General features: G+C 38.9%; 1 protein-coding gene across 1 annotated transcript; it reads right to left on the bottom strand.

Moving 5' to 3' along the window:
* Positions 1-2,161: 2,161 nt before the first annotated feature.
* Positions 2,162-22,130, bottom strand: TDRD1 (tudor domain containing 1). Its single transcript, XM_014957639.1, is given in 24 exon segments — positions 2,162-2,564; positions 3,291-3,337; positions 3,524-3,745; positions 4,100-4,267; positions 5,396-5,506; positions 5,897-6,013; positions 6,513-6,758; positions 7,801-7,971; positions 8,155-8,265; positions 8,904-9,026; positions 10,827-11,072; positions 12,504-12,674; positions 12,993-13,100; positions 14,257-14,433; positions 14,675-14,957; positions 15,342-15,488; positions 16,119-16,301; positions 16,664-16,768; positions 17,774-17,834; positions 18,961-19,066; positions 19,505-19,652; positions 19,849-19,919; positions 21,307-21,389; positions 22,105-22,130. Coding segments are annotated over 24 exon segments (3,324 nt in total). The 3' UTR covers positions 2,162-2,471.
* Between the last annotated feature and the right edge of the window lie 537 nt (positions 22,131-22,667).

Below are 22,667 nucleotides of genomic sequence, written 5' to 3'. Positions count from 1 at the left end.
AAGCCTGCCCTGGCAAGTTCAGCCCTTTCCCCCAGCCGCACCCCAAAAATGCTAGAAACAAGTCAATTAAAGCACTACAGCACGGGTTAACTCCGGTTTTCTGGTTGGTAGGGCTTTTTCTTCTTTTTTTTTTTGGTTATTTTAATAACAGAACACGACACTAATTATTCATTACAGTGAACAAATCCATCCCTTGTTCAAGATGAGCCTGCCCCAGTCCCCGTTACTGCGCACAGGAGCAAAGCGTGTGCTTTGGGGGCACTTTGGTCCCACCAGAGGCAAAATACAGAGGCTGGGGCTCAACTTGCCCGGGGTGCCGGGTCTTCTCCTGGCCTGGGAGAGGACCAGGGACCGGTACCGACCCGGCGCTACCCCCGAGGGTCTCCCGGGCCGAGACACGCACCCTCCCCCCGACCGGCCCGGGGAAGACTCGCCCCCTCCGCGATCACCCCCCGTCCCGCTCGGTGGCAACCACCACCCCCGTCCCGCTCGCCCTCCCGTGTGCCGCTTACCCGGGCTCCGCGCACCCCGTGGCGGCCGCCAGCCCGTCCCGTCCCGCCCGGAGGAGGAGCCGGGAGGGGGCCGCCCGCCCCGCCGCCCCCTCCTCTCCGCCGGGACGGGGGGGACCCGCACCCCCAGCTCCGGGCTTACTCTCGGCACCTCTGCTCTCCCGCACGGTGCCTAACCCTATCCGTTAAAAAAAGGGGAAAAAAAAAAAGAAAAAGAAGCGGCTTAAGTAGCATTTTACCTTTTCTCTGCAAAGCCCTCGTGCACCTGATGGGTTTAGGAGCAGCCTCCTCCGCGCTTGGGTTTAAATTGCGTTCAGCTGTGACAGCCTCGCCTCGTCCATCACATCCTGATTGCGATTTTGGGGGGGAGAACCCAAACCCAGGAACACCCACGTTGCTGTGGGGTACGTTTCAGAGTCACACTCTTGTACCCCCTCATCCAGAGGAGCATATCAAAACCCCAGCACCCCTGGAGCCCTCCTGGGCACAGCCAGGAGGTCCAGCAGCAGCACTGAAACCCCCCCACCACGGGTTACACCACTGTCCCACCAGCACCCATAAAGTACCTTCCTTTAGGAACCCACACGTTGATGAGAATGTTTTCCCTCATGCTTGTTTTTCCAGAGAAAACTATTCTCTGCCCGTAAATAAAAGTACCATATTCACACCTACTACGCCCAAAGGAATTATTTGGCGAAGGCAGGGGGGCATTTTGAAAATTATGGGGATCTTAGGGGGTGAGGTGGTGGTGGTTTTTTTGTTGTTTGGGGTTTTTTGATTTGGATTTTGCTTGTTTTTGTTTTTTCCAACTTAACTGTAGGAGCAGAAAAGAACTCCACAAGTTAATACTCTTTGAAAAGCGTTAACTTCATACATCTTGGAGTTATAAATAGCTATACTTAAATTCCACTTGTATTTGTGGAAAGTAAGCAATAAACTTATTTCGCTAACGCTATACTGAAGTAGAAGATTCCCTTCCATAAATCAGCTTTCCTTGTCCTGCTGGAGGAAAGTAGTAGAATATTTGGTGCCCACCGTACTCACCCTGCAACCAACCCCTGCCCTTGGGAGGCAGGGACCATGCACTGATGGTTGGACTAGATGATCTTTAAGGTCCCTTCCAACCTAGACAATTCTATGATTCTAAGACCTCCACAGCAAGAATAAGGACACAAGAAGAGGAGCACCCAGCCCTTGCTCAGCTGTTCTTTGACAGTCTGACTGGGGGTCATATAAGAGATTTTTCAGAACAGGAATTTTTCCATTCTGATGTGAAAAAACCTGATGAGGTAGAAATCCTGACAATATCCTACATGTAGAACAGCTCTAATACAATTTACTTCAAACCATTATTCACAAATGGATATTTACACTTGCAGTGTGTGATAGAGAATTGGGCGCATTTCAGTGTTCACTGATTTTAGAGAGAACTACCCATTATCAGTCCGAGACAAGATTCAGCTTTTAATGATACTGAAACCAAGGGTGTGAAGAACAATTTTCAATCTAACTTTAGACAGGACATGAAGCTGAAAGAAGACTAATCAAGATACAGTTTTTCAAGTAAAATTAATGGTACCAAATGGTTGAAAAATAATGGTACCAAAGTTGAAGTTTTATGATTATGATAATTTCAAATGTAAATTTGCAGAATAGACTCTCAATGCAATGGCCATTCCATAAAGTTATGTGCATTCAACGGCGAAAGTACAGAAAAAGCTTAGCAGCACATGGTGGTGGTGTAAAACAAAAACAGACCAGAAAATTTAGCTTTGCAATCCTTCAAGTTACATATTTATCTCACAGTAACAATCCAAGCATACAGAGAAATACAGGTACAGAAAGAGTAGAATTTCTACAAAGCGACTCTCAATCTTAAGCTAATGAATACACTTGCTCTTCCAAAAAAAGGAATGGCAACAACCTGCTATACACACAAATGGAATGGCTCATGTCAGAGTCTTAGTGCTCCAACAGTTGTTTCATTTCAGCGAATCCATCTGGATTTCCATACTTGTTTAAAAGGAAGAGTAGGATCTGTTCATGCTTTTTAAGCTGTGGGATAAGCAGAAAGAATTAGAAATGTACAATTCGTTTTTAAAAAATGCTGATTTCAGATTAGGCTAAATCCTAAAAACCACCAACTCAAACTTTTGTTTTGTGTTTTTGTTTGTTTGTTTGTTTTTGTTGTGTTTTTTGTTTGGGTTTTTTTGGTGGGTTTTTTTTCCAAAAGAAAAAAAATAATCTTGCAACTGGCAAACACAGTTACAGATTCCAGTATCTATTGCACTCAGATTCTCAGCCCTAGTGCCATGACCAAAACTGTGACACCTATTAATATTAATCTCTGCTACCTGAAATAGACATTGTAAGAATTTTCTTACATGTGCAGCTGTCTGCCAAGTTTTATCAACAGCAAAACACAGCCGTATCACTTAAAAAAAACCCCAGCTGTCCCTTTGTCCAAATGACACAGTTTATGGAAAACACCACAACTACCTTTACACAACAGTTGACAAAAGCAGATCTCCTGAGCCTACATACTCTAGGAAAAAAATTTAGAGCTGCATGTGTGGCAAAATATAGACTAACAGAGTCTGTGTGATCTATACACTATCCTCCCGCAGTTTTGGGGTGCTCTAATTATTTACCACATATAAAACAAACTCAGAAAAAGCATGGGGAAATTCACTTCCCTACTCCCATTTGCTTCCCACATAAGGCTTCTTTTAAATTCTGGGAACATAAAAAAAAACTAGTATTGCTTGGACTAAACCTTACTTGCATTTTTAATTCTGCGCAGCAGCATTTGGTCTCACCTCCACTGCCTATAAAAAACAAAGCAAGTGAATGAACAAAATACACATGGACACCGTTTCCCTAATTTAAGGGGTGATGTGTGGAATTCTCTAAGGTTTTTGGAAGGAAATGTCACTTAGGCATTCCACAGTTCCCACACCCCACAGTTCTTAAAATTAAGTAATTCGAAGTAATTAAGTGAAAACTAAGTGTACCTTGATATTCAGTATGTAAGTTTTCAGCACTGCTGGATTTTACCAAACCTTCCACTGCCGGTTTGTCAGCTACATTCAGACTTTCATTTTCAGAAAGTTTCTCCACTGTTACTAAATTAACATTTCCATTAACCCCTTTCACTGTAATTGTGACGCATTTATTCAATAACATTTCTTTCAACTTGTCAAGTAATAATGGAGACCGCTCAGCTTTCTCTATTCCTGAAAAAAAAAAAAAGTCAAGTTTCTTCTATAAAGAATTCTTTTATAATATGACTTCAATCTTCCTAATATAAATAGCTTAGATTCTACAGATAATTAACTAGAAACATACTTTCTAAAGCAACTTTCCCCGTATTAACCAGCATACTATTTCAGCAGAACATCGCACTGTTTCTCAGTATCAAGGAATGAACACTGTCATCAGAATAGGTACAGATTTATAATGTTTGAGAAAATCAGTCAGGGCTTTTTAGGGGGGATTGTTGGTTGCTTGGGGGTGTGTGTGTGTGTGTATTTTTTGGTTTGTGGCTCATTTTTGGGGGGGGAGTTGTGGTTTTTTTGTTTGTTGTTTACCTGCAAGTGAACATGTAATTGTTTGAAAAGGCAGCTTCAAGTATGAGTCAGTGATTGGCAGCACCTCCGAAAGTGGTAAAGTTTCTGTGTTCCCATAGTCTGCGAATAGTACTTTCACTGCAGACTGAGAAGCTTTTAGAACAAGAGCTCTGTACCAACGGCCATCACCTGAAAAGATTGGGACAAGAAGAATCACATGTACCATCTCATAAACACAGCTTAGTTTTCCAAGAATTTTAAAATACTCTAGTATACACAAAAGGCCACTTGACAAGAAGCAAGCCTATAGAACAAGGAATGGTTTCCGATTGCTGTATTCATAAAGTTTAAGTGTTGCTTTCAGAATTTTGCTCAAATTATACAGATACGATTTTTACTCCAATACCGTTTTAAGGATGCCTGCACAGTGTATTTGTAGCTACTTGCTTTTGTTTTCCAACACATATCCTCTCTTAAAACATAATCAAAGTTAAAAAGAAAAAAACCAATCCTTTTTCCTCAGTTATTCTGAAGAGCCAAACAAAAAATATAAAAATGAAAAAAAAAATATCAGTGGAAGTTAAAAAAAACAACTGTCAACCCCTTAGATACACTTTTTTGGTCTGCCTATTTTGCTGGGTTTTTAAAATTTATCTGTCCTGTTTTCCGTGAGCTGTTACCTGATCTAGCAACCCAAGTTCATTTGCAGCACTTAGCCAGATATCCTGTAACAATCAACATTATGAGTCAACACTTCTTTTTTAAAAAAAAATATTGAGCTAATCTATCAGCCGAGTATCTCTTCTGAAGGACTACGACACTAAATTAAGTTCCCTCACTGCTAAGAATGCATTTGACTTGAACTAACAGTTCCCTAAGCCTGGACAACTCGCTGAACAACCAGTTGTCACAGCCAGTGTCACTGCCTTGTGCTCACACAAAGCAACAACAAAAAACCCACCCAGGCACCCACAAACGGGAAGTGAATCTGCATAGATGTAAGCACACTACTGCTCTGCCATGAATTTCATGCTCCTGTGACTCAAACACAATCAAATTTCAGTTTAAACAGTAACTAGCTTGCTTTCCTCTTAAAGTTCTATATATTTTGCAGGGCACAACCTATTCCATTCCTCATTTTCTCTCCTGGACTGTCAGACAGTTTCTTTGCCCTAAAGATGCTGCCAGGCTATCCTTTGTTACAGAATTAAGAGATCTGGAAGAACTTTAAAGGCAGCATTTTACCTTTTTCTAAAGCAAAAAATGAAAGTTGTGTTTTACCAGTCAAGGAAATACACGAGCCAACGATTGCCTCACCTGGAAACCTGGCACAACAGGCATCCCCCAGTTTTGGTTTGAAGGGCTGGTTCTTACAAGATTTACAATAGCTTTCTAGTTCAATCAACTGCCTCTGTAGCTTCTCTTGATCTACAGAAAAAAAAAAAAAAAAAAAAAAAACATTTAATAACAAACCACTCATGCGGGAACCGGTCTTTGACAGAAGGGAAGTGGGTGGCATGAGGGTTTAATATTTTTCCTAGAACTTTTTTTTTTTTTTTTTTTTTTTTTTTTTTTTTTTTTTTTTTTTTTTTTTAAAAAAAAAAAAAAAAAAAAAAAAACACATTTGATAACTAACCACAATTGGGTATGGTGAAGAGCATTACCTACTTTTAAGCTCCCCTGTTCCCACCTTTTCCATTTTTTACATTTTCCTACTGTCCAAGCTACATTTCCACATGGTTCAGTTGCTATAGGCATTTGTTTTATTGACTAGCTTGCAATAGTGACTTCTTACAAACAGTGAAGACTTTTCCTTACCTTTAGTTTGAACTGGCACAGCGTAGAACAAGTCTGGGCTTATAACCTCTGTTACACAGACAGATACAGTCTCATCTACAGCCAATTCAACCGGCTTCCAGTGCCCATGTGAGGTTTCTAATAGAAATAGTAAGAAAATACAGTGTACCGCTTTCCTCCAAACACATACATATTATAAGTAACTGTTAGAGAATATATTTTTGAATTTTAGAGACAACTGCATGGCTTCACTTCAAGAACTGAAATTTAAAACAAGGAAATTCTTAATTTGCTCTTTCATAAACTGTTAGCATGGAAAAGTGGCTAAAGTAAAAAAAAAACTCAGAAAAATAAGATATTTGCAAGCAAACAAGGGAAAAGTTTCAGTTGTAGCAAATTTGTCATTCTCTACTATCAAATATTCAAACAGCATTCATTTAAGACAAACGCACCGATTTCTATCTTTCTCTTTTTGTCTATAATGCCACCTGCAGGGCAGCTTGTGTTTAACTGTAAAAACTGACAATATATTCAAGACCACACATTTATTAACTACAGTTAAACAGCAAGATCACAGTTAAAGGCTGGAATAGTGAAAATCCTTGCTCAATCTACAAGTTAACATTCGCTTAATTACCTTTTTTGTTGTCAGACTTATTTGGGAAGTTTTTTTTATCTGGTAGAATTTCCTTTACAGCCAATTTTTCAGAAGTTAGTATCTCATTGATGACTTTTGGGTGACCTGTGGAATTGTCAATAAGCTCTACACCTGCCCCATCGCTGGAAAGGGAAGTTACTCTGGCTTGAAGCTTTATCCCTGCAGTGTACCTATGAAATCTTGCTGTAGCTTCTGGAATCCACTTGCTGCTACCAGGCTTTATACCTAAGGAGGGAGGAGAACAGTTCAAAATACCTCCATCAAGTGACTTGCTGCAACATTGTACTTTTGTTAAAGAAAAACACAAACTTTTTTTTTCTTTAAGGCACAATTCCAATAGCAAGGCTACTTTTACCATCTTAGCGGTACACACTGTACTTCCCTCAACTAGTCTCCTGCTTGCTTTCTTCTCAAATAACACATTCCCTCAGCACTCACAAGTTTTCTTTGCTACGTATTATGATATTCTACCAAGTATATCCTTGTGGACAAACAACCCTGTTAAAACTGTTTATCAATCAGTTTAATACAGCCTTTTATCAAAGGAACAGAAAACCAAAGCGTTTTAAGAGACAAAAAAACCAAACAGCAGAATACACCTTGACAAACTGTGGTTTTGAGCTTTTTCCTGTTTCCACATCTTTTATTTTTAAACCAAGTAGACTACGTTAGAAAGAAAGAATAATTCTTTAGAATTCTGAGTGATTTGGTGTGGAAAAGGAAGAGGCAGAGAATTGGTAGAAGACTGAGAGACAGCAGCACAGCACCAAACTCCATAGGAATCAAATGAAACGAAACATCCCTACAGAGAACTGAAATATCAACTTGTTTCATAAAAACAGATGAGCTCCTTTGCCTGCAAAAATTTCGAGAAATAATTAAGTTGCACTAAAGCACATTTATTCCTAGCAAAGCAGCATCCAAAGCTAGTAAGCTCTACAGATGAAGCAGAACTAAACGACAAGTTCCCTTTGACTGGTAAATCAGTGCATAACCTCCATGCAGATGACTCCACAGCACTGTCAGAAGTTCAGGAAGAGCCACCATAAATCCCAGTCTGCTGTGTAATAAGGCTAAAACAATGGGTTCCACAAGCTGAAAGCAACACAGACATTTACTATAAAAACAAGAAAAACCCCACAAAATTAAAAAAAAAAACCAAAACCAGTTCTGTGAAGTATACCCTACCACCACCTCTTCCCCTGAAAGCAGCAAGTCTCTAAATGCAACAGCTATTATAAAAGAAAGAATCCATAAGAAGTTCTACCTGAGAGCCAGCATTTAATTCCTTGAAATGGAAGTTTTAGGAATGAGGATGAGATCGGCCGTATTTTATCCAGTGGTACTTCCTCAACATTTCCATAGTCCACAAATAATACTTTCACAGTTCCATCTGAAGTAACATTTTGCACCAAAGCACGATACCAGTTACCATCATCTGTTTTAAAAAAAAGTTTAAAAAAGAAAAAAATATTACTTCACACATTTAGTAAGTTTACCAACGTGCACTTCTTAGTAAATAAATCTAATTCTTTGGTATCCTCTGCCAATGCAAACTATCCGCTCTTTTTTTTTTTATGTTCACCCTGTAAAAAAAAAAAAAAATTAGTCTTCTACTTACCAGAAAATAAAGCACAGCAAGGATCTCCATTCTCAGGCTTAATAATACTTGGTGGAGTCTTCTGACAGTATTCAGACAATGACTTGTTGAGTAACTTTAAGGCAAGTAACTCTGAAAATTAGAAAGAAAAAAAAACAAGAGCAATGAAATAAGGTGAAGTTTATCGATACTGTTTGCTGTATAGCTTACTTATAAAAGATCTGATGGGAGATCTCTGTGAATTTTAGAATTTCACAAAAGAACTCGACACTGAGTTGAACTATTTAGAATCATAGAATTGTCTATGTTGGAAGGGACCTTTAAGATTATCTACTCCAACCATCAACCTAACTCTGATAAAAAAAAAACAACAAAACACCATCATCACTAAACCATGTCTCTAAGCACTATGTCAACCTTCTTTTGAATACCTCCAGGGATGATGCCTCAACCACTGCCCTGGGCAGCCCATTCCAATGCCTAAATGCTATTTAACTAAAATGCTTATTAACAGGAAGAGGTGAGATAGCTGATATTTACTAACAAGTTAGTTCAATACGATAACAAAGTGACCAGTAATTCTTCCTGCTAATCCATCAAGCATCCTTCATTCCAAAATCTAAAGTGTATTTTACAGCCAGGTAACACCAGGGGAATTCTCCAGTTTGGCCAGTGCATGTGACACGTTATGGGATCTCACTCTGCTTCTGAGTGAAAACTCAGGAAGCAAACAAACTAGCAGAAAAAAAAAAAAAGCTGAATAAACTTACCACTGTTATTTGAAATCTGACAGTAGAATTCTCCAGGATTGTACAGCGTACACACTATGACGTCTACTGTTTGTTTAAGAGTTAATTTGCTCCACTTGCAAATGCTTTTGTTCATTGTGTCCTCTACAGAGGACAGAGAAGAGAGAAGTAGAGGAAGGAAGATAAATTAGAGGATTTTTAGAGGGGAAAAAAAAACAAAACAAAACAACAAAAGCATCCTGAATATTCATTCATGTCCTCAAACTTGCTATAAATAATCCAGCAGACTGATTACCAGCGAGGGCCTCTTCGCAGAATGAAAGCAAGACAAAGAAATGTGCCAGTTGCTTAATGTATTTGATCACTACTGAGAAGGGCAGGCCACAGATGAGCAGGGAAGAGTAAGGCTGAAGTCCAAGTGGCTGGGCTCTGATAAATCTTTCCAGTTTTAAGTGTTTGGGCTTTTTTCCTGAAAATGAAGCTCAAGCAAGTTTTGAACTTCAAGTATGGCCACAATGAGATGCTGTTCCACCTACCCAGTACTGCGGCCGCCAGCAGATTACTGTAGGAAGTCATATTGCCAATAGACAGAGAAAATGAGCCACAAACCAACCCCACCCCACCAAAAAATAATAAAATAAAATTAAAAATTCAAAAGAAGCTCTCAATTCTTCTTGGTTTTCAGTGGAATACAAGACTGCCCTTCACACGGTAAGCAACTGCCAGATCCCTACTGGAAGGGACAAAGCACAGTTGGTATGTTTTGAGAAATACACTCAAAGAAGCAGAAGCTGATTGAATTTTCCACTTCAGAAGGAAGAAAGATTGATGAGAAAAATAAAAATTAACAGCTCAAAGTTTAGAGAAAGTTTTAAGATGCTTAGTAACTGTGAAATATAATTGTTTATTCTTTCTTGTGATGGCGAGTAGTTCTCTAAATGGAAAAGATACATTGTTTATTAATTTCTGGGAAGTTCACTGAAATCTACTCTTATACCATGCTGGATTACAGCAATCACTAAGTTTAAAATAAAGCAAACAAGTTAATGAAATATTATTTTGCAAGTTGACAGATCAATGTAGCTGTTGAAGTTCCAACATAAAAAGAACAAGTTTTAAACCACATAAGACAAAAGTTGATAATCTGTTTAGAACCTGCATTCAAAAGCTCCCACTTGGTGTAAGAAATTTAAATGAAGGTGAGAAGAAACCAAGAAACCCCTGAAGTATGAAACAAGTCCAGGATGGTGGCAGAGATGAACATGTGCTTGCATATAACCATGAAAGTTACCATTCATTTGAATTGTATAAAAGATTCCTTACCCTTTGAAGAAAGATAACAAATAAGCACGACCTGGCTACAAAGCATTTAGTGAGAAAGATCAAAATTAAGGGATTTGGACGTAGCCTTGACAAAAAGACTTCCCCCAGTTTTCATTACAGACCAACAAGGAGAGAATACAAAGTTTTACCAGAGATGGGATAGAAAAGAGGGGCTTATCGTGCTTCACATGACAGAAGCTAGGAATCTTCCCACAATACAAAAAAATCTGACATAAAATGTACAAATCTATCAAATTGAAGCTTTGGTAATCAAATGTAAAAAATGCAAGAATGAGCAGGTATTAACTAGTCATATCATACTTCAACCAGAAACTGTAAGGCTTCTAACCAGAGAAAGTGAAATTCTAGTATGATCTTCCAGAAGTAAGCAACTGCAACTTTGTTATGTATGCACACGTATATACATATACACAGACATATAGACACACAAACACACAATTTCCTCATGGCAAAGTGGCAAAGTTGCCACAGCCAAACTGTGAAGGCTAGACTTCACGACTCAGGCTGGAGAGTTCTTACCAGTTCAGAACTTGCATTCTCTGTACACACTCCAGTAGCAGGTTAAATAACACCAGTTCAGCGGGATATACTTGTACTCACCATTTGCTTTAACATCACTCACTCCGATTGCCGGTGAGGCCATCCTCGATTCCTCAGCTGCACAGCCTTTCTCTATGAGACAGCTTGATACATTTATTACTGGAGTCACTGATGTATCTACAAGCTCCACCACAGATCTAACATCATCTTTATCCACCACTTTTACTGTGAACACTTTGTCTTTCACCAGTTGGTTCATTAAAAGGGTAGTTTTTGAGGTCCAGGCTCCTAATGGTGGCTTTATACCTAAAGAAGTCACACAGTAAGGAAAGGTTCTGAGGACAGTCCAAGTCTCAACAATATGTGGAAAGGTACAACGACACTCTTTAAAACAATAGATTAAGCAGCAGATATACCAAGTAACTCACCCCAACTCATGCCTGTAACAAGGTTGCAAATCCAATTACACAGATTCTGAACTTCATTAGTACTTGGATTTAACAAAGATCTAGCAAAGATCATGTATAATTAGCCTATTACACAAAGAGAATTCAGATTTAATTCTTCCTTAGTATGAATGTCTAAGAAGTGTCAGTCTTTGGGCCTCGTGAATACAACCTATGGTTTTGAACAATATTAACCATCACTCAGCTAATGCATCTGCTACAGTAAGCTCCTTCCTCCTCAAACGTTTAGTCTTTATGCTACTAAATTTATTTCTAAGATACAAGTTATAACCAGAACTTTATACTAACGGATTAGCAGAATTTGCCTTCCAGAAAGATATATTTTATGCAGTAGTAATCTTTGACTCTAACCAGGAAACATCTGATCACTTTGTGTTCATGTTGTGTTTAAAACCTTTCTTAGTCCTAGAACACTCATTAGCAGCTACAGGCATCATGATTTGCCCCCAAGAAGAAATTTCTTTTGGTCACATGCCATATGCATTGGTTTCACCTCTACACACAAGGGAGGCATTGTTTTATGTTTTCCTCCAAAGTAAGAAGCTAGAATGCTGCTCTGAATTTTACCAAAAAATTTCAAAAGCAGGTTAAATAACAAGTATCATAAAGGAAAGACAGACATCAAAAGTATTCTAAAGGAAGGGTATGGAAGCAAAGGGGCGGCCTATCTCGCATAGTGATGGCAATTAACAAGGAAAATAAAAAATTTCCAACAGCAGGTTATGCTGTTCTATGTATAACATACAACAAGTAGGTCAAAACCAACAGATTGTGATCCTGGCTTGAGACAGAAGGATGAACTAGAAAGAGTCAAAGTCCTTTCCGACTTGACAGATTTCACAAGCCTACAGAGAGGAGTCTACCAGCAGTTTCACTAGATTTGGCCCAGAGGAGGGACACACATACAGTTCTGAACTTCAATATATGAAATGAAATTTTACCTTCCCCTGCACTGTTAGAAACACAACAGATTTAAGAATTCCACAAATTCAGTAGGTGACTGAGTTTTACTTAGAACAAAAGCACATGCAAAACCTAACAGGTATGTTAAAACAGCAGTTTTCCAAACATGTAACTGCAGGTCACCAGGTACATTAGGAAAGATTTGTTGCATACAGTAGATATGCTGCAACAATTAAGAATTCTGGAAATAATGCTTACTATTACCTCCACCCTGCCTCGTACTCCAATATAAGACACTACAGATTGTTATCTACCCCACTTACTTGGCCTCTAGACAGTTTGAAACAGTTTGCAATTTATTTCATACCTGCCAAGGTACATTTTATGGCCTGAGCTGGCAAGTCCATTAATCTTGGAATCATTGGACGGAGTTTAGTCAATGGAAGAACTTCACGATTACCATAATCTATATAGCCCACCAAAACAGTATCTTCAGAAACATATTCTACAACAGCAGCACGATACCAAAGATTGTCCTCTAGAAAGGAAAATACAGAGGTTCATTGTACTTGCTTTTAACTTCTGAGACCAGAATGATTTTTTGGGGCAGACTACTACAAAAATACATCAATCTCAGCATAAAAACCAGCAGCATTAGGGTTCACCCAAACCTTCACAACAGAGAGATGTCATTTGCTACTAATAATTTTTGAAATCACTACCAAATGCTGTCCACTGCTAAAACAAGACACAAATAAATGAAATCTATATGAAACATTTCTAAACTTAATTATAAAATGTGGGGGTTTTTTAATAGTAAAGTGACATAAGAGTCATATTTTCACTTCATTTTTACCTGTGAACTGGGCACAGCACACATTTCCAACAGCAGGACGGAAAGCTGGACTACTGGGAAATTTGTCACAATGTTCATTAAGAGACACCTGAAGCTCAGCAAGTTGACCTGATATTAAAATATACAAGTTTTGGAACACACGTATTCTTGTAATTATTACAAAAGTACACAAATCTCAAGTTCAAACTCTGGAAGAACATCTTGCAGTACAATGGAAATTATTTCAGATAATTTTTAACATAATACCAAAATAGCGATGAGATTAGGACTCTTCAATCAGTAACATCAAAGACAGTCCTCACATGAGGCTGAGGAATCACAGCGGTAAGAAGAACAGACAGGGAAAACCAGTCACAGACTTTTTCAACACAGGAACAAAACTGAAGCCAGTAGGAATTGAAACCAAGCTAGTGGAGGCAGGCTAGAAGGAAACCAAAGAAGACAGCTCTTCAAACAACAGGCAGCTGATGAGTGTCACTTCTTGCCAAAGGACACGCTACGAGTCCACCCAGAATTCAAAGGCTGTGCAAGTACACAGAAGAGAAACCCACTGTAGGAGATACTCCAAATCACATCAAACTCCAAAAGCCCTTTTAGCCAGAAAAAAAAATAAATGCTGGCTCTGACAGCACAAGGAGGACACATCACACAAATATACTCTGCTCTTATTCTCCCCAGACATCTGTTTATGGGCACCGTGGGAGATGCACCAGAAATCCCTGCAGCCTAGTATTCTATACTATAGTGTTACTTATGGTCTTATGTTTTACTGTATCAGAAGACACCAAAGCAGGGGTTGGGCACTATTATCTGGTCTTCTCATACTCTGATATTCTCCCCGTAACTAAGTAACAAAGAAGTTCAGTCCACAAGCCAGGCTATTAAGGAAACACTTCCCTCCAGTGGTAAAGCAAGATGGCATCAAAGTAATTAGAAACTCACGTGCATTTTTGGAACACATGGGAGAAAGTATTTCTGATACAAATTGACTTCAGATTGCTAAAATCCATGCCACACCATTTTTCTACTTTACTCTACCCAGACTGCTCAAAAATTATCATCTTACATTTGATTAAGTGATATTAACGGCTAACGCTGCCGAAAACATCCTCTACAACGCCATGGCTCTTAACTGACTAAGGCATGTTCTAATGTTCCAGGGAATCACCATTTCAGGTCAAACTACAAGACCAGCAACACTCTCTAATGCAGAGAAAAATGCCATACTCAGTATCTTACATCCCGTTTCCAACGTGTCACTTACGGGCATTGTGTGTCTGCTGACAGAAAAAGACTTCTGGATTTTGAACGCAGGAAACCACACCGGAAAACACATCTCCAACACACGGGGAGACACACTCTGTAACTGGATTCGCACAGTGAAGAAACTCTTCATCTTTCGGTATTTTTTCTTTACTTCCCTTAGAAAGGCTTTCTGACACTGTACATGGGGAGAAAAAAAAATAAAGGAAGAAGAGGTTACTGATCGACAGCTGGATGACTTTGAAATGTACAGATTCCAACCTCATGAGTCAGGATTCAGAAACTTAAAATGCTGTGCTACATTAAACAACAAAATTTAAACACACTGAAGCAATTTTATTCTTCTTGCTGACTCTTTAAACTTTGAAGGCTCCTACTGTATATCCACGAAATTAACACTCACAAAATCTTAGTGGAACTAGAAACCGATACTATAATTTTTACAGAGTTAAAAATGCACGAGATGAAAGGAACAACATGGTCTCAAATTTGTGTTGGTTTTTTCTCCCCCCATGCTACCAAGTACTTACCAAAATCTGGAAGAACAATGTCAACAGCAAAACTCAACATCAGTTCCTCCTGTAATACATCAACAACAGTTACTGAACAGCGCTTTCCCATGAGCTGGGAAGAAAAGCTGGTGATGCCTTCATTCCATCCTTTTTCTTTTGGATCATAATTAGCAAAGGAACACTTAATGGCCTGGAAAGAATTACAAGAGATAGAAGGTTGTTTGGAACTAATAATTAAGGCCCTCAAAAACATCATCTTGCATATAGAAGTTAAAGCTGCTATTGGAATTTGAAGCACTATCAACTAACTTCTTTACAAGAGAATTAAGTTTAAAATGTAAACTACGTTTCCTCTGAATCTGCCACTATTTATAGTGGGAGATAATATAATTATTAATTTTTAATGGAAGACATTCAATAAGTACGGCAATGAACTGACACCAACAGCTGTCTTTACTCCAAGTAAGTAAGTATCACTACTGTGATAGTGACAGTTACACTGAGACGTGAGTTATACTCATTTTAGAGCTACTCATTAAAATACCACAGCTACTTTCAGGAAAACAGAACTCACACATGGAGGAAACAGCAGTTCCATGTCTTTCTGCAGAGCTTTAACCCAAGAGAGTGGAACATTTTCTTCATTTCCATGATCTATATAGAAAACTTGTGCTCTCTTTTGCAATATATCCACATCTTTTACCAGTGCTCTGTTCCAGGTCTGTGTAGGAATAAGCGATAATCTTAGTAAGAGCACAACATATTTGGCTTTACTTCATCAGGTTCGTTTATCAACAAAGGCACTGACCATTTCTGAAGCAACTCAAACGAACACAACAACTCACTGACTGGTGTGAAGATAAAATTCTACTCCTATGGATATCAGCTACTGTACAGTAAATCAAGAATCTCCTAACAATGGAGAAGAAAAAGGGGAAGAAATACAAAAAAAGGGTAGGAAGGGAAAAAAAAACCTGGATGTGGCTATAGAAATGCAAACAGAAAAGTCATGTAAGAAATGAATTAAGAATAACTTCCTTTAATAATGAGAATCATATTCCAAACTGTTCTAATTTGCTAAGAACACACATAGCCTTCAAGTACCAGTATGAACAAACAGTGCCCATACAGCTCAAGTACATAAACACATAGAAGTAAACCTTTTAGAGGGAGCAAGAAAATCAGTACCTTACATTTCAGTTCCAGATGTTATAAAGTTAGTTACTACCAGAATTCCACCACAGTAAACTGATCTCTAATTAGCAGCCTCCACTGTTAAAGGCATAAAAGCAAAATAGGCAAAACATGAGCTCAACATAGAACGTCTGTTTTATAGACAATCAGATATTACCTGATCCAGAGAACACCTTGCAACGCAGACTTCCCCTTTGATAGCAATATATTGTTCTTGAATAACTGTGTTAGCGTAGCAGTCTTGCAGTTTCACATAAAGCTTATTGATCTGGTCTAAAACTTCTGGAGAACTCATCTGTATATAAAATTCACTTGGACTCTTGAATTCTGTGACTGTACCCTAAAGAGGAAAGCCACAACAGATGACACGTATGCAAGAACGGCCTACAGTATATTACTTGGAACCAGTGTTCATTTCAACAAATGCATCTCAACCTACACCTGATTTTGTTCTTTTACTTTGAATCTAGAAGTAATTAACTGCAGGGAACAAAACCAGTAATGTTGATCTTAGCAGAAATAATATTCCTTACTTACTCCCCTTGCTCCCGTTTGCATTTACTCATCTTTATAAAAATAAAGGAATTTTCCATGTGAGCAAAATAAGACAAAGAGCTGAGGTGACACACAGCTATGGATGCTTAACAAACCATCAAATGCAACCTAACAAAGCATCATAGGAGTCTTACAAAACAAAAGTACCTGTACTTCCATAGCTTTTTTGATCTCTAGAGTCTGAAGATCCGAAAGCATTATTTTCTTGATGGGTTCTTCTGTCTTGAGGAAATCCACAGATGTTGAATTACCCTAATTAAAACAGCTACAAGTTACATTTAAGCTGGAGTTGTCCAGCTGCAGCTACTTGTAGTAGAAAATGAAAAAAGGAATTTATAGCATTTCAAGAAACATGTAAAGAAGTGCTTTTTTTGACTTTCACTAAGAAGTCACACAGACTTTGTGTTACTCTTGAAAATAAATTAAAACACTGTCACAGAGATATACTGAACAGATAATGAAAAACAAGTGCTGAAGTCTCACACATTCACCTCTTCTTTTCACACCTGTTTTACAGGACAACTCAGATGTATTTTCTGCTGGTGATGCTCTCACAAATAGGAGGAATTGAATTTCACCTGTTTCCTTACATTTAGTGTAACATACCTAATGCATACCATCTGTGTCATCCTAGAAACATTAGGAAAAATAATCTTATACACATCGTGAGGGAAAACCTCTTTTACATTTGGACCAACATACTGCAGACAATGCAGAACGAATGAGATTACTTCTACATCTGCCAAATTGTTTACTTGCAACAAAGTTTCATCTAGAATATTTTCCATAAAACACATCTCATACTACAACAGCAAAATACATTAAAGATTGTTCAATGTGCAATATAAGCTCTCTTCCTTCCGCCAAACTTGCTCAAGATTTAGATGAACCAGCGAAAAATAAAACCACCTGTTATTTCAAAATAGATTTGCTACAAATTGTTTACTCATATTGTATGATCTCTTGATTGGACAGTTTACATCTATTTCCTTCCTAAAATGCTTCTCTAGCAACATCATACGTGTCTTGATTTTTAACTTTTCCACAAATGTTTTTCCAAACAAAAACAAGTTATCAGATAGCATTGCTAAGGCTCAAGAAATAACATTTTATTACTAACTTTTGATTTGAAGCACTGATCTTTCTAAAATTAGTAGATTATTTGGAATTTGTTCCTTTCCTGTACAAGTTAATTTACACATATTGCAACTAGCTCAGTAAATCCATTCAAGACATAGTGAAAATCATATTCTGTACCTTATGATAAACTCCTTTCTCAGTTTTATCAGGTAATTTGCCTCCATTGTTATTACTTACGCTGTAATAATTAAAAACAAAAAAAGTTAATATTGAAGAACTAGACAAGTAGCATTCATAACACTTACTTGCAAATATGACAAAGGCTGTGTTCACAGTATGTGGGTTTTGGCAACCCTTATTCCTCCCCCAAGAAAATGCAGAATGGTAGATTTATTAGATCCCTGTCATGCAACACTTGGTGTGTTTTCCCTGATGCCATCAACAAAACCCAAATTAATTTTGATTAAAATGGAGAATGTTGTTGTGGAGTTCTGCTAACACTGTGATCCCAGGCAAAACTTAAGAACTATAAAATCATAAAAAAAAGAAATGTTGCTGTTTCAAGTGAATATGTAAGTAATATCCAGATAACATATATAGCAGATTCAGTCACTGTAAAAAAACTTGCGGAAAAAAAACATCTCTCTTGTAAACTTTTATTATGGACACCTGCTTGCAGGTTGACTACACTGCTATCATCATGCTAGAGATTGTCGGTTTAAATGCTCAGATCACTCCCCTAAACTGTTCCAAAGCCAACCAGTCCATTTATTCTGTGTCATAACCTAATGGTGCTTACTTTAATTGGAACAGATTAGAGAGTGATCTCTTGAGCATCTAAACTAGCATAATGAGCAGCTAGAGAATGGCCTGGCTGAGACAACTTCTTCTAATTGAGCTGTGCTCATCAAAGATAAAATATCCATGAAGTTCACTGAGGCTACAGTTAGATTCAAAGGATGCCTCTTCAGAGTCTGCTAAATGCAATCCATTAACAATGCCACTGCTGAAAAGCACAGTCTCATTTGACCTCCCTTCCCCACATCATCAACAGCAATAACAAAGTCATGTGATAGACTGGTATTCTTTACTGCATGCTCACATAGTTCTGACACAAGTAAAAATAATGCTTTTGCTTTAAATCACACTATAGAACACCTTAAGAACTCCAGGAATATATTTCAAGTCACCTTTCTAACGCAGCAGAGCTGAGTTTTTGGACAGGTATGATATAATGTAGTACTAGCCTAAGAACAAGCAACATATTTTACTGTAATAGTGCTTTTATGTGGTCTTTTAAGTTGTCTTGGGAGGGATATTGCCTTTCAGTAAAAATTATTTGGCAGAACTTTTAACAAACTTACTTCTGTTTAACTGGCTCACATACAACACTATGTGTTGACCAATCTTTCTTCTGGCAATCTGCAGAGCAATAGTATATTTGCTTGCATTGGGAACATCTGAGGGATCCTAAAAAAAAAAAAAGGGTAAAAAGGAAATGTCAGAGAGAAACATCTATATCAGAAGAGACAACAGCTGTTAAGATACAGCCTCCATGTATTATTAAATATCTGCTTCACAAGACAGTTCCACTACAGTTCTAAGCACATGCAAATAGGTATTTGTACTCACATGCACCTATCAGACATTACTGCCCCAGATGTCCCAAATTCCTTCTACACTTAAGAAGGAAAAAAAAACCCCAAACCCCAAAGACTTTTCATTAAGGAGATGCTCCCTTCTGTTTATCGGTTCTGTACTCCCAACTATGTTCTGAAGAGTCACTATACTTGCATCTGAGAGATTAGAATGTACATATATTTTAAGACATTTCTAAGCAAACCCTCTGATCTGGCTTCACTGATAAATACACTATGCATCACAGACTACAAGACAACAGGCACTTACCAAACAGACCGCAATGATGGCAAGTCCTCATTTGAGGGGCTGGTACTAATGAATTAAAGAGACTCTTCTCATAGCCAATAGAGAAAACATTTTCAGAGGAATATTGCGATTTCTTTGGCTTCTCATGAACCAAGTCAGAATGTGACACCTGTGGACAAAAAATCTGAAGTTAATCTCACCAGAAAGAAGCTGCCCATTAGAGCATAAATACTCTAACATACCAAAATGTGACAAAAAAGAGAGACAAAACTTCAAAGTTCTAGAAAAAGCAATGTATGGTGATCTTTTCTGCTCTCCACAAATGTTCAGAATATTTAGGGCAATTATAAAGTGCAGTAACTCACAGTATTTCCTTTATTGGCTGCAGCTGTCAACAGTAAGTTCCCTCTGCCGGTTATGTCTTCCATGGAACTTCCTAGAAACGTAAGCGTTTGCAAAGGGGTATGACTAAAAACACCAAAGTCTGCATTTTCTATGGAGTATTTGTATTAAGACACAAGGCTCTTATCTACTCCTACAATTCTGCTAGCACGTTTGAGCAAACGGAGATGCTAGGACCATGTCACACTGTGGAAGTCACTTCTTGTTATTGCTCCACCACCACACTTATTCAAACCTACCATCAGTGATATTATTAAAGCAACACTGTTACCTCTCTGTGCTTCTCATTCCATTTAAGTCTTAATGTCCTCCATCCACAAATTTAATTAAATTTGTTCAGCAGGAACAAATTAAATAATTTCTAATACCCACAGGGCAAAAATTCAGAATATGCAATTTTACAGTAGCTGAAACAGAACAAGTTTATTTCAATACTGTTAAACATGCAGTCTATGTTAAGTTTATACTTGTAGTTTTGTCACATCAACAAGTATTCAGAAATAAAATACTCTGAAATAAGATTTTGACTTTCCAGTGAGTGCCTTATAAGCCTTGTAGTCTTTCCAGTGAGTTTATTATTTATCAAACCACTCTTACAAGACAAACATTCAGCTAAGGCTGCATACCAATATACTAAGAACTTTGTTTTTATAAGTGGGCAACTGACAAAAAAATTGCTTCAGTTGGAGACTACCCGCACCATTCAGAGCTTGCTCCAGTCTGGCATATGTATTATCCCAAGTTCTCCACCAGCCAACATAAAGCTCATGTGGCCTTTTTTTCTCCCCCTGGAAGCAAGCTGATTTTGTACACTTTGCCTAAACTAAAACTCTTGCCTAACATGAAATCAAATTTCATGAACACTCCAGCTCCAAGACGGCTGCATACCAAGCTATCTCAGATCTCCCAGAATCAAGTCCTTCCCTCCTCTTTCCCCCCCAATTAGAAGTAAAAGAGAACTTGGATCAGACAGTACTGAGGCACTGATGAAGGCAAGAAACACTGCTGGAGGAACTGCGACTCCCACAGCATGTATCTGTGCCAAATTCCTCAGCACTCCAATTATCCTGTTTTCTCAATTATCTAAGACATTCCAGCCCACACAAGTTTGGATAATTAGGAGTTAGCTGTATTTATAAGCCATACTCATACTGATGACGTTTATCAATAATCAAGCATATATACAATTACAGAAGAACACTGTCAAGCTTTGGACAAATTCTCTCTTATTACACTTGTGCTGCAGTTAAAACTTCATGCATTGTTTCAACACTTAGCAAAAAATACCCTGTATAGTTTGCTCACAAAATACTGACTTTTGTTAGATATTTCAGAAATTCAGCCTCTAAACTGAGAGCTTTTCAACAGGAAGTCAGCACTTGTGATTCTGCTGCTTGAACCTCCACCTACAGCTTTATTACCTTTGTTCTTTGTGTAAAGCGTTTCTGCCATGGTGTAAATGTTCAGATCAGAGTATGACGGAAGGCAGCTGTAGGCCAGGAAACTACAAAAAGCATGGATTTAAAGATTAATTCAGGTAGGCACACAAATATTTAAATATTTTACAGAATCACAGAATCACCTAGGTTGGAAGGGACCTTTAAGATCATCTAGTCCAACCATAATAATAAAAAAGCAAACAAACAAAACCACAAACAAAACACATCAACACTAAACCACATTCCCGAGCACCATGTCAACTCATCTTTTGAATATCTCCAGGGATGGTACCTCAACCACTTCCCTGGGCAGCCCATTCCAATGTCTGATAACCCTCTCCGTGAACAACTTTTTCCTAATCTCCAACCTGAATCTCCCCTGGTGCAACTTGAGGCCGTTTCCTCTTGTCCCATCGCCTGTAACTTGGGTAAAGAGACCTACCCCCACCTCTACAGAAAATCATGTTCTGAAGCTACACTTAAGCACCAGTTTTAGAAGACTAATTTCTTTAATTTGTACAATAAAAAGTAAAATACTTTTGGCATTAAAGATCTCCACAACAAACACTCCAGATTAAAAATAACTGAAGAAGAGTCCTTCATTAGAGCACTGAGGAACAGGGGGGCCATCACAACCTGCACGTTAAGGGTGCTGGACTCACAAGGTCCCCTTCTCTCGAGGAGGCCTCACTTTAATTTAGATAAATCGCCCCTATTTTGAAGCATAAGCTGCACTGATGGGCTCCAGACACAGCCCTGCGGGAAGGCCCTGGGACCAACAGCCATTTCTGAGGGGGCAGAGCCATCGCCTGAGGAGTAACCGCTGCACCGGGCTCTGCCAAAATGAACCTTTGGAACCTGCTTTCCCAACACTAACACGCAATATAACTACTTCAAATAGAAAAATACTCTCTCACCATGCTATATGAGAGAAATCAAATTAAAATGAACTCGCAAAGTAAGTGGAGCAGCCCTTGGGCACATGAACCGACACGGCAATCAACTCAACCACAAACGGGCTATCACAACCGCAACCGAGCAGCACCCGTACGTGCTACTTTAATTCGCTGAGAACAAAATTCATCATGCCCACCCCACAGCCTCCAGCCGAGCCTCGGCCGCTGCCGGCGCAGGCCGGGCCGCCCTCCCCGCGCCCCTTCTCTCCCTCAGGGCAGCGCTGGCCTCCGCCGCGCCACACGGGAGGCCGGGCCGGCCCCTCACTCGAGGACCCGTCGGTTGGAGAGGAAGCACCGGCTCCAGCACAGGAGAGGCGGCTGGCCCCGGCTCGTTCCCCTCAAGGGCGGCCCCGCGGTGGGGCGGGACGATGGCACGTGCTGCGCGAC

This window comes from Calidris pugnax, unplaced genomic scaffold (genome assembly GCF_001431845.1).
Source record: "Calidris pugnax isolate Ruff unplaced genomic scaffold, ASM143184v1 scaffold4, whole genome shotgun sequence".
NCBI lineage: Eukaryota > Metazoa > Chordata > Aves > Charadriiformes > Scolopacidae > Calidris > Calidris pugnax.
This window is presented reverse-complemented; position numbering and strand designations above follow the sequence as displayed.